This window comes from Megascapheus bottae, chromosome 15, assembly GCF_031878675.1.
Source record: "Megascapheus bottae isolate mThoBot1 chromosome 15, mThoBot2.hap1, whole genome shotgun sequence".
Taxonomy (NCBI): Eukaryota; Metazoa; Chordata; class Mammalia; order Rodentia; family Geomyidae; genus Megascapheus; species Megascapheus bottae.
This window is the reverse complement of record NC_143523.1, coordinates 44,256,880-44,272,136: the sequence shown is the minus strand read 5'-3', so window position 1 is coordinate 44,272,136 and position 15,257 is coordinate 44,256,880. Positions and strand designations below refer to the sequence as shown.

The following is a 15,257-nucleotide window of genomic DNA, read 5'->3' as shown; positions in this document are numbered from 1 at the left end:
CCTTCCACCTCTGGGCAGCAGACAGATTCTATTCTGCCGTGATCTCTTCCACCTGCTGGTCAGCAGGACTTACGGCACTCGGCACTCGCAGGCAGAGGCTGCCCAAGGGCTGGGTCTCCAGCTCTCCTCATCCCCACAGTGCTAACCTGCTACCTCCCCATATAATGGAGAAGAGTGGTCTTCCAGCACACGTGGAACAACTCTCTTGCCACCAAAACTCCAGGACTGGCACTGCCTTACTGCACTAGGACACTGAGACACAGAAAGCTTAAGTCTTGCCCAAAGTCACGGATTAACTAGACAAGGCAGCCTGGCTCTTGAGTGAGGCTCCTGGACAGGATACCATCTATAAGGGACAGGGCCACACACTGCCACACATGGCCTCAGGGGTCCTAGGAATTGCTCATTCCACTGGAATTCAGATGAAGGCCTGAATAAGGTTCTTAGAAGTAGGAAGGACATATGAAATCCAGGAGCACTAGAACATTTTGTCCTCATTGACCTTCAGGGAGTGGGCTGGGGTGGGACAGTGACACCGCTGGGGGAGGGGGATGGAAGTGGGGAATGTATGGAGGGCTCTTTCAGAATAGGAGCAGCACAGAAGGCGCTTGGTCTGGAAGAATCTTCTGGTCAGCTCAGGTCTGTTGTCCACTGGTGTTGCAATTGACTACTACCAGAGGCAGTATAATAATGGGAGACCAACTGAAGAACTGAGGTTTGTGGGGGAGGGGGTGTTAGGAGGACCTGAAGTGATTCTTGCCAGATGCCAAGACTCCATGAACATGGGTTCTTTATTGCATTTAGTATGGTGGGGGGAGGGGGAAGATAAAGGTGTATGTGAAGGCAGGGTCACAACATGAGGTACAGCTTGCATACAAGTGGTAACTGACCTCCTTATCTTAGGAAGCTGGAAGGAAACAATGGGCATCCCAACATTAACAGACTCTCCACTTAAACATACTCAGGGTAGTCCTTTGAGCCTCTGTATTGCCTGTTGGATAGACTCTTGGATCTATCAAGGGCCGCATCCCCAGCGTTCTGGAAGCTTTACTGAGATTGGCATTCCAATTTCTTGGCACCTCACAGCTTTGGCTTGGCTATAGGGCTCCTCACATACTATTCTACAGGTGCCCAGTATGGTTCTAGCCAGAGCCAGGGGCTGGAGGTGGTGGCCTGATGGCCTTCAGCACTAGGTACTATCAGGAATAGAAAGTGTGGCCATCCTGTGTCAGGATGGGGGCCCCACTTGTGGCCTCCTGGCTATGAGTGGAAAGAATATACTAGAAACACTGAGCACTGAAGCCTACATGGCCAAACTCCCTACCTTATCTTGGTGCTTCAAGTGCCTCTAAAACCTGCAGCTTCTGTGCTGGTGCCTGCGTTCACGAGGGACACAAGGTAAGCTAAGTGGTGCCCATGAGGCCCTCCAAGCCTCCCCAGGTTCATGTGCAGAGTTTATACAGGTAAAGCACTGATCCTGAGCCAGAAATTTGGGCAGCAGGATAGAAGAGCTCTCTTGAAATCAGGCCTGATGCTCCTGGACCAGCTCCAGCCACCCCTGAGACCCAAACCCCCTCTGCTGAGGCCAAAGCTGGGCAGAACCATAGGCCAGAGAGGCTCCTACCACACTGAGCCGATTGGCTGGTCTCAGGTACCTGAAGCCCTGGGCAGCCAGCATGAGGGGCCTTTGCTCAAGTCTGCTCATGTCTCCTCTGAGAACTTGTCACCCACCAGCTGAAGAGTCCACTAATGTGAACTTTTTTCCCTTAAGGTGCTGGGTTTTAAACTCAGGGCTGTATGCTTGCCGGGCACTTGCTCTTCCATATTAGCCTTATCTCCCAACCCATTTTCCTTTAGGTTACTTTCCAGAAAAAGCCTTACACATCTGCCCCGGTCAGTCCTTAGACCAAGATCCTTCTGCTTTCACTTCCCGAGTAGCAGGGACTCGGCTGTGACTCCCACACCTGGTTTGTTTTTGAGGCAAGGTTTCCATAACTTTTTGCCTGGAGGAGCTGGAACTGCAGCGTAAGCACAGCTCCAGGCTTACCTCTGGCTTTCTTTACTGAATAAAAGAAGGGAGTGGAATGTGCATGGTCTGGGGATACATGCAACGTAACACTTGGAATGAAAACAGAAAACTTAAAGGGAACTTTACAACTTCCCACATAGAAAAACCCCCTTCCCTTTAGCAAGATGCCTACCCATGTCTGGGCTGGCTTCACAGATCACTTACGCTGGTGGCTTCATCATGGGGACAAGCTCTGCTCATTGGGTCACAGGAAACTTAAGACACTGCACAACCAAACCCCATGAGCTGCTTAGTGAAGGGTTTGGGGTGAGGGCAGGAGCAAGAACCCTGAGGCCCGCCCTGTCCACCCACAGCCTGAATGTACATTTTCACTTCCCTTTCTCCCTCCCTGGGCATGACTGTATCAGTCATGCCCACCACCTGCGTCCTGAAACACACCCATTCAGGTGAGTGACAGCAGGCTGCCAGTCCCTGCTTCCCAGCCACCCCCATTTCTCCTCAGAAAAGAATGGCAGGTGGTCCTCACCTCCTTCCCCCTCACTCCAAGCAGACCTCAAGCCATCTGTCCAATGCAAACACTGCCCTTCTTCTTTGAAAGCTACCCCATCAACAGAGCCCCCGCAACCCTATTCCTTGTCCACTATGCTGGCTGTTTTTACATTACCGGGGCCAGGATGAGTCATCAGCCAGCCCCAGCCCCAAATCACCTACTGCATTACACCAGGGAAAAGGGGCCATGGTGGGGTGGGGAGGTGGCAGCTCCTGGGGAAGAAGGGTGGGAGGTGCTGAGTTTAGAAAACCTCTCCAGGGTATCTTCTTCGATTCTCCAGCCTTGGAGAGGGAGGAGTGTGAAGCAGACAGTGGGGAGTAAGCTGCTACCACCATGTGGATTACCAGTGTTCCTTCCCATTATTAGAGGTCCCTGAGTGGCTGCAGAATCCCATCCTGCAGATCACAGGCCCTCACAGCTCTTGGGGTGGTCACTTTCGGGGGGGGAGGGAAAACTGCTCTTTCTCCAGAAAGAAAGCAGTCTGCTAGAATCCGCCCCACCCCCAAACCCAGCCCCATCTTGCCCATCCCCAAGCCAGCCTCTCCCCTTGATGGTCAGCCTTGTTGGAGGTTTCCAGGCACCTGGTAGAAACCTGTTATTATTGGTGTCAAGCACTCAAACAACATGATGGAGCCTGGGAGCTGTCTTCTGTAAAAATGTCAACACACAGCTACCTGTGACGAACCAGGACCAGCAACATGCAGTTCTGAACCAAAGCCATAGCACCACTGGTAAGTGTCAACAGTGAACACAAAAGCAGCCCCACCAGAGACCCTGGACCTATCTGTCCCCAGGGGCACAGAGGAGAAGGAGGAGAAGGAGGAAGGAGCATAGGCGGAAGAGGAGGGGGAGGAGGAGGGAGGAGTGAGAAGAGGAGGAACAGGCAGGGAGGGTATCACCTCTGGCTGCATGTAGCCCTTCTTCATCTAGGCAAGACTGAATATGTTCTGGAAGGACTCACTCTTCTCTTCTCTGCAGGTGCAGGGTAGAAGAGCATCAGGGCTTTTGGGTAGTTTGCATAACCCTTAGGGTTCCTTTATTTTCTCTTTAAAAAAATCATCAAATTAGGGGCAAGAGCTATAACCAGATGAAGAATGTTTGCTGGGCATGCATGAGGCCCTGGGTTCAATCCATAGCATTGCAAACCAGCAAATTCCCAAATATCCCCAAATTATCCAATGCTAATATGCTGCTTCCTGCTAAGACGCAGACTGACAGACTCCAACAAGACTCACATTCAATACCGAGTGTTTACCATGTCCTCCATCCAAAGGCCTTGACAGACTGTAAGCATCACTGTCCAAGGTCCTCTGCTCTGGAGCACAAGTGGGCTGTAGATCACCCATGAATTCCAAGACCCAAGTCTGAAAACCCAGGCTTGCCTTGCTCAGTCCAGGGAGCACGCTGAGGGCAAGGGCTCAGGAAGCCTGTCCCTTTGGTCTTTCATTCTGGGCTCTCTCTCACCCACAGAGCACAGGGACTAGTGTAGGCTTGCTGGGGCTGAGGACTGGCCACCCTCGAGGGATCTCATCTAGGGAACCCTTCCAGTACAGAAGGATGACAATTCCCCTTCATCTTGCTGTGGGCTAGAAGAGGCAAGGCTGGAGAGCACAGAGTGCCACCACCAGGTTCCAGCTCTTGCAAGCCAATAGATGCCATTCATTAGCTCCTACGATGACCCCTCACTTTACACTCCTTCAAATGCTCTAGTACTATGTGCAAGCATCTGAAATGTCTCTCCTTGCACAGGACTGGCAAGGACATTGCTCCTTAGTGCCCTAGAACCGAGGAAACACCGGTGGGCTGTGTTCTCTACATCAAGAGAAACACGAGCCCCTTTTCTCCTCTGCCATCCAAGTCCCCGGCCACCAGCTGTGGGCCTCTAGTAGCCCAAAGCCATGCGTAGCAGCGATGCTCTGGCCACCCCTCCTAGATGAGGTGCTCCAGCACAGCTGAACAGGAGGTGCCCAGCACCAACCCCACTATTGGATAGAAGGACATTACCACCCCAGTGGCCTCGGCCAGCTCCCGGGGCACAATCTTGGGGCCATAGATGAGAGCGAGGGTGCTGAGGTAGCCATGGCTGAGCCCCAGCAGGCAGGTGAAGAGCATGGGGTAGATGTCGGACTGGAAGAGCACAGTGGTCAGGTGGGTGCGGGGCTGGTAGTTGCACAGGATGAGCAGGGGGACGAGACAGGTGCGCAGGAGCACCAGCCCGGGGAACACTTTGCTCTTAGGGCCCGGCACCTGGATCCAGGCAGTGATCTGCCGGCCACAAAGGTCAGCAAAGTTGTACAGAAGGAAGACAGTGAGAGGCACGAAGAACTTGGTGGTCCATGGTGAGCCGGAAGCCTTGTGCAAGGACTCAATGTTGGTGGAGATGGCGGGGAAGATGAGGCTGCTGATGAAGAAGTTATAGATGATGCAGAAGCCTAGGCGGGCAGTCTTCTTCAGGATGAGCCCCAGGGGCGGGGTGTGGGACTCCTGAGATCTGGGAGGTAGCAAGGAGGCATTGGGCGAATCCTGTGGTGGCTCCTCCTCACCAGAAAACACATGGACTGGACGAGCTGGCCTCATGTAGTACCTGTGGCAGGGAGAGCAGTGTGGTGAGAGGGCCACGGTAAAGCAGGTCACGGGGGTAGGGGAGTGTTTCCAAGTACATGAAGTGGAAGCCTGCAGAGTAAGCCCAGCAGTGGCAGGTGCTCAGAGAAGCATGCAAAGTGCAAGCCACAGAGGGTCCAGGCAGGCCAGCCACCTGGCCTTTGCTGAGTCTCAATGTCCTTGCCTATGAAGCGGTGACAGCCCTGTGGCCTACGCCGAGTAAGACAAAGGCTCTGAAGTAAGTTGTGTGAGAAAGGCATTCTGGAAGCAGGAAAGGCTTAGGAGAAAGTAGAGAAAAAAATAAAAGAGGAATTCAATCGGTCTTAGAGTGGCAAACAGTTCACAGAGCTGGAGTGGTGAAAAGCAGAGTTAGGGAGTCCTGTTCACATCATGGGTCATTGGAGACTGGATGACTGGTTTTCTAATTTGTGTAAGGGAAAAATCACTCATAGCAACCCCATAGGAACAAGGGTGTGCAAGCACTAAGACAACACCCTCCAGCCCCAAGTCAGGCTGAACCGGCATGGAAGCGCAGGCATTCAGTGACTGGAATCTGTTGGTACTTATTCTTTGCTAGAGCTTCACTCCTGCAGACTGCTGCTTCTCCCATCCACCACCAACGGACCAAGCAATTGCTGAGCCGGGTCCTGCAGTGGGACTAGAATAAAGCAGGACCTTCCACAAGTTTCTGTCCTCTCACAGACAACACTGAGGAAAGGGACAGACAAGGACAGGAACTGCTGATCTAAATAGATGGGGAAGAGTACAAATAGACACCATTCAGCCGTCACTGCCACCAAACCAAGCCAGCAGGGTAGGTGGGGTAGGGCCACCCTCTCACCTGGCATACTCCAGCCGGGGTAACAGCAGGTAAAGCCCCATGCAGAGCCCGAGGAAGATGGCTGCGATGAGGAAGAAGGCCAGGGCAGTCTCCTGCACATCTCTGGACACTGCCATGTCCACCATCAAGGCCACAGCACTAATAGTCCCTCCCATGGCTCCTCCTGTGGAGGCAGAGGGTACACAGAGATGGTCAGGGGGGGCACAAGTTGGTGCATGGCCCTTCTGCTCACACCCAAACAAACCCCTATGTGAAAATGCCTAGTGCTACAGGCAGACATCCTGGGACCAGGTAGGCATAGAGTGGGGGGTCTGATGGCCAATTGCTACAGGTGGAGGGGTCACTCCATGTCTCCTGTATACACTCTTCTCTGTCTCCAAGGAAGCCCATCTGTTCCGATCCTGGCTTCCTTGGAACTTGGTCTCCGTCTCTACCACCCTGCCAGCAGAATCCCAAATTTTAGATTCAAGGCCAGAAATCTCAACAGCTCTGGATTTCTTTTTCTTTGCCATTGGCACAATTTACTACCCACACGGATGAAGAGGCTCAGGGGATAAGCTAGGGTGCTTTCCTGGCTCAGGTTAGCCCACTGCTCCACGACTATCCCATCTGAGGTTATCTTTCCTAACCACAAATCCTGCGGACACCCACCATGAACTCATGTTCACACCCACACACCCACACGGGTGTGAACATACACACATAATACCTATACAGGTACACTCTCACGTTCACACACACAGGCCTGCAACCTGCCACCAACATGCAAATGTTATCTGTGCCATGAGCTCTGCCATGTGATCATGTGACTATGTTGTCACCACACCTTTCACTGCACCTAGAATCTATCCATCCCCATTCCAGCATGGATGCTCACTTGACTTTGACATTGCCACATACTCTTTCTCTGTGACTCTCAAGGCTAACCTCTGGGCCACAGTTTGCTTAAATGTGAAATGGGGAACACCACCACCAAGTACTACTGCTGCTCTGAAGACTAAAGGAGCTCATGTCCAGAAAGGACCAGACCGTCCATACTGCCTGCAATGCTGGTGCCTGGTTGCTCCTGGGAGGCAGGGCTGTCTTCCTTTTCTTTAAACCTTCACACTCATGAGAAGTTACCTAGTGCTGGCCAGAGGCTTGGGAATCTTGCTGTAATGTGGACCATTTACTCTCCCCTGACTCTGTTTTCCCTGGAAAATGGGGGCTGACACTTGTGCTATCCATCCCAAGAAAGCACAGTGAGCAAGGATCAGGAGAGGGAAGGTACCCAGGGCCTAGTGAATCTGCCAATGCTTCCCAGCACCTGGGAGGCTGAATGTAAGCCACAAGGCATAAATTGGCCCCTCTGGTCAGAGCTGCTTGGCTGTCAGCGGATAGTACTTTCCGTTAGGGACAGAGTAGATGGTGATAGGATGGCAACCCTTAAGGCCCCTGTCTACTTCATGAGGCACAGCCCTGCCCCTCCCATGCCAAGAGTACCCAGCATCACCATAGCTGGGCAAGATGCATCTGCCCCGAGAGATGATTCCTTCCAACTTTCCCAACACACATTCCACTAGCACATTAGCATGTTCAGAACTTAGCATCACAGCTCTTTAATACTGCTAGCTGTGTGATCTTTGGCAAGTCCCTCAGCCTCTCTGTGCTTCCATCTACTCTTCTATTGAATGGTGCTAAGAAGAGCCACCCACCCTTGCAGCCACTGTAAAGATTCAAAGAATTATTCTGCATAGAACAGGGCCTGATGCTGAGAAGAGCCACGTACTCAATAAATCCGCTCGGATTTCCACTTAGGTATCTGGCTATTTCTGTCCTCCTCACATCAAAGCAGTAACAACAGAGTACACCCTTCGCCAAGAGGGTCCCCACTTCTGAGAAGCTGTAATCCCCTGGACGTTCTGTGTCATTCGGGAAGACTTTAGGCAGCTGCCCTGAGGAGGAGATCTTGCCATCCTCCCCTATGTTCCCTTCTCCCTCCAAGTTGCAGAGAATTTACAATATTATCATCAACCACAAACCAGGCCTCCGGGAGCTCATCCTTCATGACTCCCTATGTTTATCTCATCAGTTATGGAAATACATGCAAATGAGGGGTTAAGAAAACACCAGTACCAAACAAACGAATTGTTCTTCGGATGCTGACAAGATGCGTGCAGAATTCACAGATGGGCTCTTCTGACAAAAAAAAAAAAAAAGCAGGGTGGTGGGGGAGGCTGGAGCCTCTGGGAAGTGGGCACACTTCAGATGGTCCAGGAAAGGAGGGGTGAGTTTAAGTGGACTTTATGAGAAATTCCCAGAAGACTACATCCCTATAGATCTATAGCTGGAGGCTGGATAGGAAGGGCTATCCACAAATGGCATGTGTGGACACCAGTGCCTGGAAAGGTAGCCAGCAAGGCTGGAGCTGTACTGAAAACTCCTTTCTGATAGATGGGGGAACCAAGCCTGGGATGTGTGTGGGGGCGGAATCTTCTCTCTGAGGCCAAGGTGAAAGGAAGGGTTAAGGTTTGGTGGCCATTTCCTCCACCCAGACCTTTCTTGAAACATTGTTGGGACAGGCTGACTGTACTCAGAAAGCTTAGCAACAAGTTCATTTTTTAATTTTATTTTAGGCCCAAGGCTTTCCTAGGATAGAACCAGCAGCCTAATCCTATATCAAAAATGGCAAAGGGAAAAAAAAAACAGCAAAGAGACTGAAGCTCACATCTACACTCTGATCCATGGAGAGTAATTGCCTCAAGTGCTGGCATGAGAGGGATTTAAAGGCTCAAGAGGTAAGATAGAGATCTATTAGTGATGTCTGGCACTGGCACAGAGTGGGGAGGGACTATCTGCTTGTCAGGTACTTGTCATCCCTGCCATATACTACTGGCATGATTAACTCGTACTCACTGCAGCTCCTTTGTGCAATGCTGCTCAGGTTGGCATATGTTTAGAGCATTCCTCTGCACAAAAGGGATGTGTATAGACACAGAGCAGCAGAGCCTCCAGGCTTGCTTTAGGGTAGTCTCTGGGTATCACAGGGACACTAAGTCAGCTCCATTTACTTCATAGGGACATCTGAGTGACATAAAATAGCCAAGGTCCTAATAATGGGCATGAAAATTTCTGCTAGAATGGCTGTGGGCATGGCTTAGCAGTAGAACATTTGTCGAGCAAGTGCAAGGTTCTGAGTTCAAACTTCAGTACTGCCAAAAACCAAAACAACAACAGAATTCTTAGTAGAGAGGTCAGGCTAGGTCAGGCCTGAGAAAGCCCACGGGGTGTTGCTGTTCAGGCGACAGAGGAGTTATTCACTAGGCTTTGAATTCTGAGAGGATAGTCTTGTTCATCTTTGAGGCCCCACACAGAGCAGGTCCTTCACAAACTAGAAAGACAAGAAAGAAAGAAGGAAGGAAAACAAGAGAGCAGGGAAGAGGGAGGGAAAATAAAGGGAAAGAAAGAGGAGTAGGAGAAGGAGGAAAATGAGGAAGGGAAGGGAGGAAGGAAAGGAAAACTAGATTCAGAAATGACATTTAAAAGCAGACTTGGATTTCCAAAAATATCATAACTGTCCCCCTTCCACTTTGCTCTCTTCACACAACATCCACATACCCACTGATGCCTGTGGGGCTGTGTTTTCAGCCAGGTGAGCTAACAGCTACATGGCAGTAGCCCTATGTGGCTTTCATGGCTACATTATACTATAGCTCTGCTGGGCCTTTTGGAATGTGACATGGCACCATGGCACAGGGCAGTCCTGGCAGCCCTGGTGACGTCCATGTGGAAAGAAGCCAAAGCCACTGGCAGCCATCTTGGACGTGGCTCCTCCAGGCAAACTGAGTGCCACCTTCAATGTAGTTCCCTCCACCCGTCAGTCAAGATGTCTCTTCCAATTCCTTATCGGTTTTATAAATAAGCTAAATGAGTCTGAGTTTGGGAACGGAGATGCACTAGCACATACCTCCTTTTCTAGAGGAGGGTCACCTGTGCTCGCCTCTGATCCCACCCATGGCCAGTAACAAGGCTGAGGCTGGGGGCTTCACCCTTACCTGATATCATTGCCTGGGCATTCCTCATGGGGAAAAAGCCTGTCAGGCCAAAGATGCTGCTGCTGAAGATGGAGGAGGAGCCGCTGACGATGACCACGCTGACAATGGTAACAGTGAAGAAGGCTCGGGTCCAGGAGGACGTGTCCACGTTCACTAGTGCCGTCATCACCACGAAGATGGCTAACATGATGGCCAGAGAGACCAGGACACGGACATGGACTGGAGCCCTAGGGTGAGGACCCCAGAACCGGTTAGACATCCCACAGGACTCCACAGGGCCAGCTGGGTGCTGTCTAGGGGAAGTGGAAGGGACAAGTGAGACTGCCTGCTCTGCTGTGGGGGCCTGGGTTGAGTCCTGGCTTCTTTATCACCGATCTTGTGGCCTCAGAAAGTGCTACAGGTACCCTGGCTTCAGCTTCAGTCCAGGCTCAAGGACAAAATGCCAGGCAAGCCCCAAGCCCTCCTACCACCATGATAGCTTTGTCTATGTCCCAACTGAGCAACCGGCTCTGGGCTTGTATACCTGAAACTTGGCAGGAAGACACGGGGGAGGGGAAGAAAATCACCATCACTGTCATTATAGAGTCCTGAACTCAAGACAGGTATTCTTCTAAATGCTGCCACTCACTTCCCACACCCGCTCTGTAAGGTGGTTATTCTTCCCTAGACAGGTACACAGAAGGAACTGAGGTCAGAGGTGAAGGATCTTGTTCAAGGTCACTCAGATGGGACCCCAGGAGGCCCAATTTCACTCTCAGAATGATGCTGTATTGCATCCCTTGGGACAAAGGGACAGGGATAGGAAACTCTTCCCAGGTGATTGCAGCTAGATTGAGGTCTGCTGAGGCCAAACTAGTGCAGACAAAGGCTGGAGTCCCACATGCCAGCACCATCACCCTGCACTAAGCATCTACTGCACTCTGCCTAGCCCTAAGAAGACCTCAGGGAAGGGGGCAGACAGAGAAAGAGTGCTGATTAATCCAGGAGAGAGAACACTAATTCAAGGCTATGTAACCCATCAATTAGATTAAGCTTTAAAGCAGAATGATCTTTAGTTCATTTTCCTTGCAGCTAATGGTGTGTGTGGGGGGGGTGTATGAGAGAGAGGGGGGGGGAGAACATTAGATATACATAGATTTTTTTTTAGATACACAAAGATTTTTATTAAAAAGATGAACTTAAAAGAGAAAAAAAATAGAGGCCTATGTAGTAAAAATGTGGTAAGCGGGAAAGGAAGATGGCATTTTCAAGGTGGGTTTGTAGCCTAAGGCTAGCTATAGTATTCCCTAGTCTTGGAAGAGAAACTGGGCAGGGACCAAGTTTGCTTTGCAAGTAGAAGCTAAGGATATAAAGAGACAGTTCAAGGTCACAGGGTATTAGTGGGGAGCTGGGGCAGAAAGCCAGGAGTGTTGAGCTCCAGGGTGGCTTAACCAGCCATTATGTGTTTCTATGAAGAATTCCTTGGTCCACCAATAGCACTATACAGTTACTATGCAGAAATGCAGGTGTGGGGACCCAGGGCAGCGCAGTAAGAAGTGCTGTGTCATTAAGTGCTCCAGCAAGAGCCCAGTTTGCTGACCTGAGGTCAGAGAGGCTGTGGTATTTATCTACCTATATCCCCCCTTCCTCACCTGAGTACATTCCCCCATGCCAAGCTGTTCTAGAGGTGGCTGGCTTCATAGCCCACAACCAGACTAGCCTCAAACAATGGGTACATGACCTGGCTGGATGTCCTTTCCATTGGGACTGGGTCAGGGATTGGCACACAGGCACGTCAGTCTACCCTGGCACTGACCTGTGGAAGCTGGTGGATGTCTAGGCTGCTGTCACCTTGTCAGTTGTGTGGGGGTAAGGCCACACATGGAATGGAGCCTTGCAGGGACTCACAGAGCCAGGGATAATGCAAAGATCTCCTAGATCCAACAATGCTGGAAGGCAATGCAAACTCAAAGGATGAGTAACTCTTTTTGTGCTTCTGAACACATGAACACAAAGAGGTCCATCAGGATTTCAGGAAATAACAGTCAAAAACTCCCCAGAGCTACAGCTAGTGTTGTGCCCACATGCCTTCCCTCTTAACCACGTTAGGATAGACTGGTCCCTGTCCAGGCTAGAAGAAACAGGCAGTTAACACCTTGGAAGAGCAGCCTTCATCCAATGCTTCCTTCATCCCCAGCTCCCTCCCTCCCTCTCAGGTGTCCCACCCTGGCTCCCTGAGACTTAGGGAGGGCTGAGCTCTGGTGGTCCTCTGTGGGAAATGGGTTGACAAGCATCCTCCTCTGGCTCCCCTACTTCCCCTTCTTTTTTCTATCTTCACCCCCAAATTAGCTACTCATCAAACACTCATCCCAGAATCTGTTTCTGGGACCCTTCACATCATGATGGCTAATGAGGCCTCATCTTTAGATCTCTCTGCCCAGGCCTTGAAGGGGTTTCAGCCAGGGAATCAAGCAGAATAGCCAGATGCCTGGAGGTTAGGCTGTCCACTGTCAGTGTACACTAAGTACTGGTGGCCAAGCCTGAGTCCTGGATATTCAGGGTGACCCTACACACTCAACCCTGTCACACAAGGCTACCTTCTCTAGGCAGCCAGATTGCCCCACCCATATCCATGGTAAGAACCACCAACAGTCTGCCAGGACTCGTTGTATAACCCCTAGGCAAACATTTGCTTTTCCTGTCTCATTTCTAAAATGAAGTTGGACTAGACAAGATTAAGGTCCCTAATAATAAACATTTAAAATCTGAAGAAATTCACGAGGAGACAGAAGCACCTGGTAAATACTGGCTGGGTGTCTGAACTGACCAGAAGGGTATAAACTGATCAGCAGGGCAGCACAGAAGAGTGGAGGGTCTCAAAACTGTTCTAAATCTCCCAGCCACTATCAGCTTCTCCACTTCTCAGAGACAGAAATTGCCCCCCACACCAGTTGATTCCAAAGGACTAAAAGGTCCTCCCTGGGAACCTGTCACTGCCTGGCCATGAAGGCGGCTGTGCAGAGAACTGGAGAACGTCTTATTCAGGCTGTTTCAGGGCAGGGAAGCAGGGAGGAATGAGAGGTGGGAGTAAATGCCAATAGTACCACAAAAGCCTGACTGTCTCTGCCCTTCTCCATAATCCCCCCAGCTGCCCAGGGTCCTCAGCATTTGCCCATTCCCAGCTGCCCTCCAAGGGCCTCCATCGGCAGGATCAGAGCCTACCTGGGGCTCTTTCAAATGTTCATGAACTTGACTCTAAATCTGGAGTCACCTCACAGGTATCATGGACCATACTAACCCCCTCTCCATCCCCCTCTCTCCCCACCCCTGGCAGGGAGAGTAGCCCGGGGTGGTAAGGTTTTGGGGATTCCAGGCAAAGGCTAGGCAGGTGCTGCTGGGTATCAGGGTTCTATAATCATGCTTACAGCGGCAGCCATGGGCCACAATGCCAGGGAAGGCTATGTTAGGGACCATGAAGGGCTGTAGGGAGGGCTGACAGTCCCCATCCTACTTGCCAGTGAGGGCTCAGGACCCCAGGGGACTGGTTTCTTCCTAAGTCTCCAAAATGTAAATCCTCCTCATAAGTATTTATGATACTCCAGATTTAACATAATAAAACACTTGGTGATTATAGATGAGCCAGTCAGAGGAAGCCAGGGTGCTCCGGGGGGAGAGAAAAAGACATTTCAATTTCACACATTAAATAAAAAACAGCTTGGCCCAAACCATCTTCCCACAGCTGGAAAGAGGCAGAGGCTGGGAGTGTTTCCCAACATGGCTCTCGGCCCTCCTGGGCAAGGGCAAGGATAAACTCCTAACTGGATGGACCATCTCCCCACCAGCCCCTTCCTCAAGGCCTCCTTCCTGCCCAGAAGCCTGAAGTCTGGGGTACAGAGGTGGGATATAAAGCTGAGGGCCAGAAGGTAGGTGGCCCAGAGGTCCAGCTGGACCAAGTGACCCAGGGCTGGTTACCTCCATAGGCTCTTTTCCCACCCTCAAGTTGACTCACAAAGCTTCCTGCTGACAGGTGCCATCACGCTGTACCTATAAGACTGCTGCTCAGAAATGCTCATGGGACTCACTGGAGCTCATTCTGCTAGGCCCGAGGCTAGGCCTATGTACTGCTGTTAGCCTAGTCCCAGGCTGGCTTCTGGCCTGCTGGACCTCCATGACCACCAAGGTTGAGACCAGGGGAGACACAATCAGACCATCCAGTCCTGGCCCTGGGTCTTCACACATCCTCACCTTGAAAGACAGGATGGCGTCACACTTCCCTCTGGGGTCCGCACACATTCTGATAGACATGGAAGCAGGTAACTGGGGCACTGCACCCCTGTAACCTTTCAGATGGGGAGCTATACAGGACAGGAGAACTCATTCATGAGATCCTTGGCGACCCACACCTCATCCCTGGGGCCACAAGCCAAGTGGAGGTTCATGAGAAGTCTTGAGGAAAAATGGCTGGTGTCTGCCCACACTGTGGCTGCCCTTTTCCTCTCCTCCCTCCTTCCAAGGATTCTCCAAGAATCACTTGGGTGATCTTGGCACCACTCTTCCTGCTCCTTCCTATGTCTCAGTAGGCTGTGCCCCCCTGGGAGGGCACTAACTGTGCTCCTGGAGGCCAAAGGTGGGATCAGAGGCCAGTTGATTTGTTGGGGGTATGAAGCCTGCAGGCTTGTCTGAATGCTTTCCTCTCTTCTAGATTGTACTTAGGTTTCAAAGTTTCACCTCCCATGAAGAAGTGTATGCATATGTGTGTGTGGCTTAGTGGTGGTGGGGAATGTTACCTAGAAGTGGAATGGGCTTTGTGATGACTCTGATCAGTCTGGGGTTAAAGTGTCACAATGTGATTTAGTTGGTCAAGTTGCAAAATCTGCCAGGAATTTCCCTGGCTCTCATGCAGCATTTGCTCTTCAGCAACAATGTTACCTCCTGTTATCCTAAGGCCCACAGGCGAGGGATGAGGAGAGACAAAGGATGAGAAGGAATGAATGGCCTCTAGCCTTCCTGCTGTCTGACTGCACCCACATGAGGTACACAACCAGATCTTCCTCTCTCACCCCAGAACATGAAAAAATCTAATTGCTGCTCCTGCTTCTAGCCACTAGACTTCAAGCCTGTATTATATACAGAAGTGATCACTGCAGCCTTACAGCATGATAGGTTTGCTAAGCTTATTCAAACTTAGCATTCAATGCACTCATGCTGCCCTTTCTCCTCTAT

General features: G+C 51.1%; 1 protein-coding gene across 1 annotated transcript in view; it reads right to left on the bottom strand.

The window, feature by feature from the left end:
• Positions 1–3,916: 3,916 nt before the first annotated feature.
• Positions 3,917–15,257, bottom strand: part of Slc29a3 (solute carrier family 29 member 3) — a 32,842-nt gene continuing 21,501 nt past the window's right edge. Inside the window, exons 4-6 of the mRNA XM_090346499.1 lie at positions 10,056–10,282; positions 6,022–6,184; positions 3,917–5,163 (exon numbers count right to left, since the gene is read on the bottom strand). Coding sequence (XP_090202625.1) covers positions 4,509–5,163; positions 6,022–6,184; positions 10,056–10,282 — 1,045 coding nt within the window. The 3' untranslated portion in view covers positions 3,917–4,508. The remainder of the gene's footprint in view (positions 5,164–6,021; positions 6,185–10,055; positions 10,283–15,257) is intronic.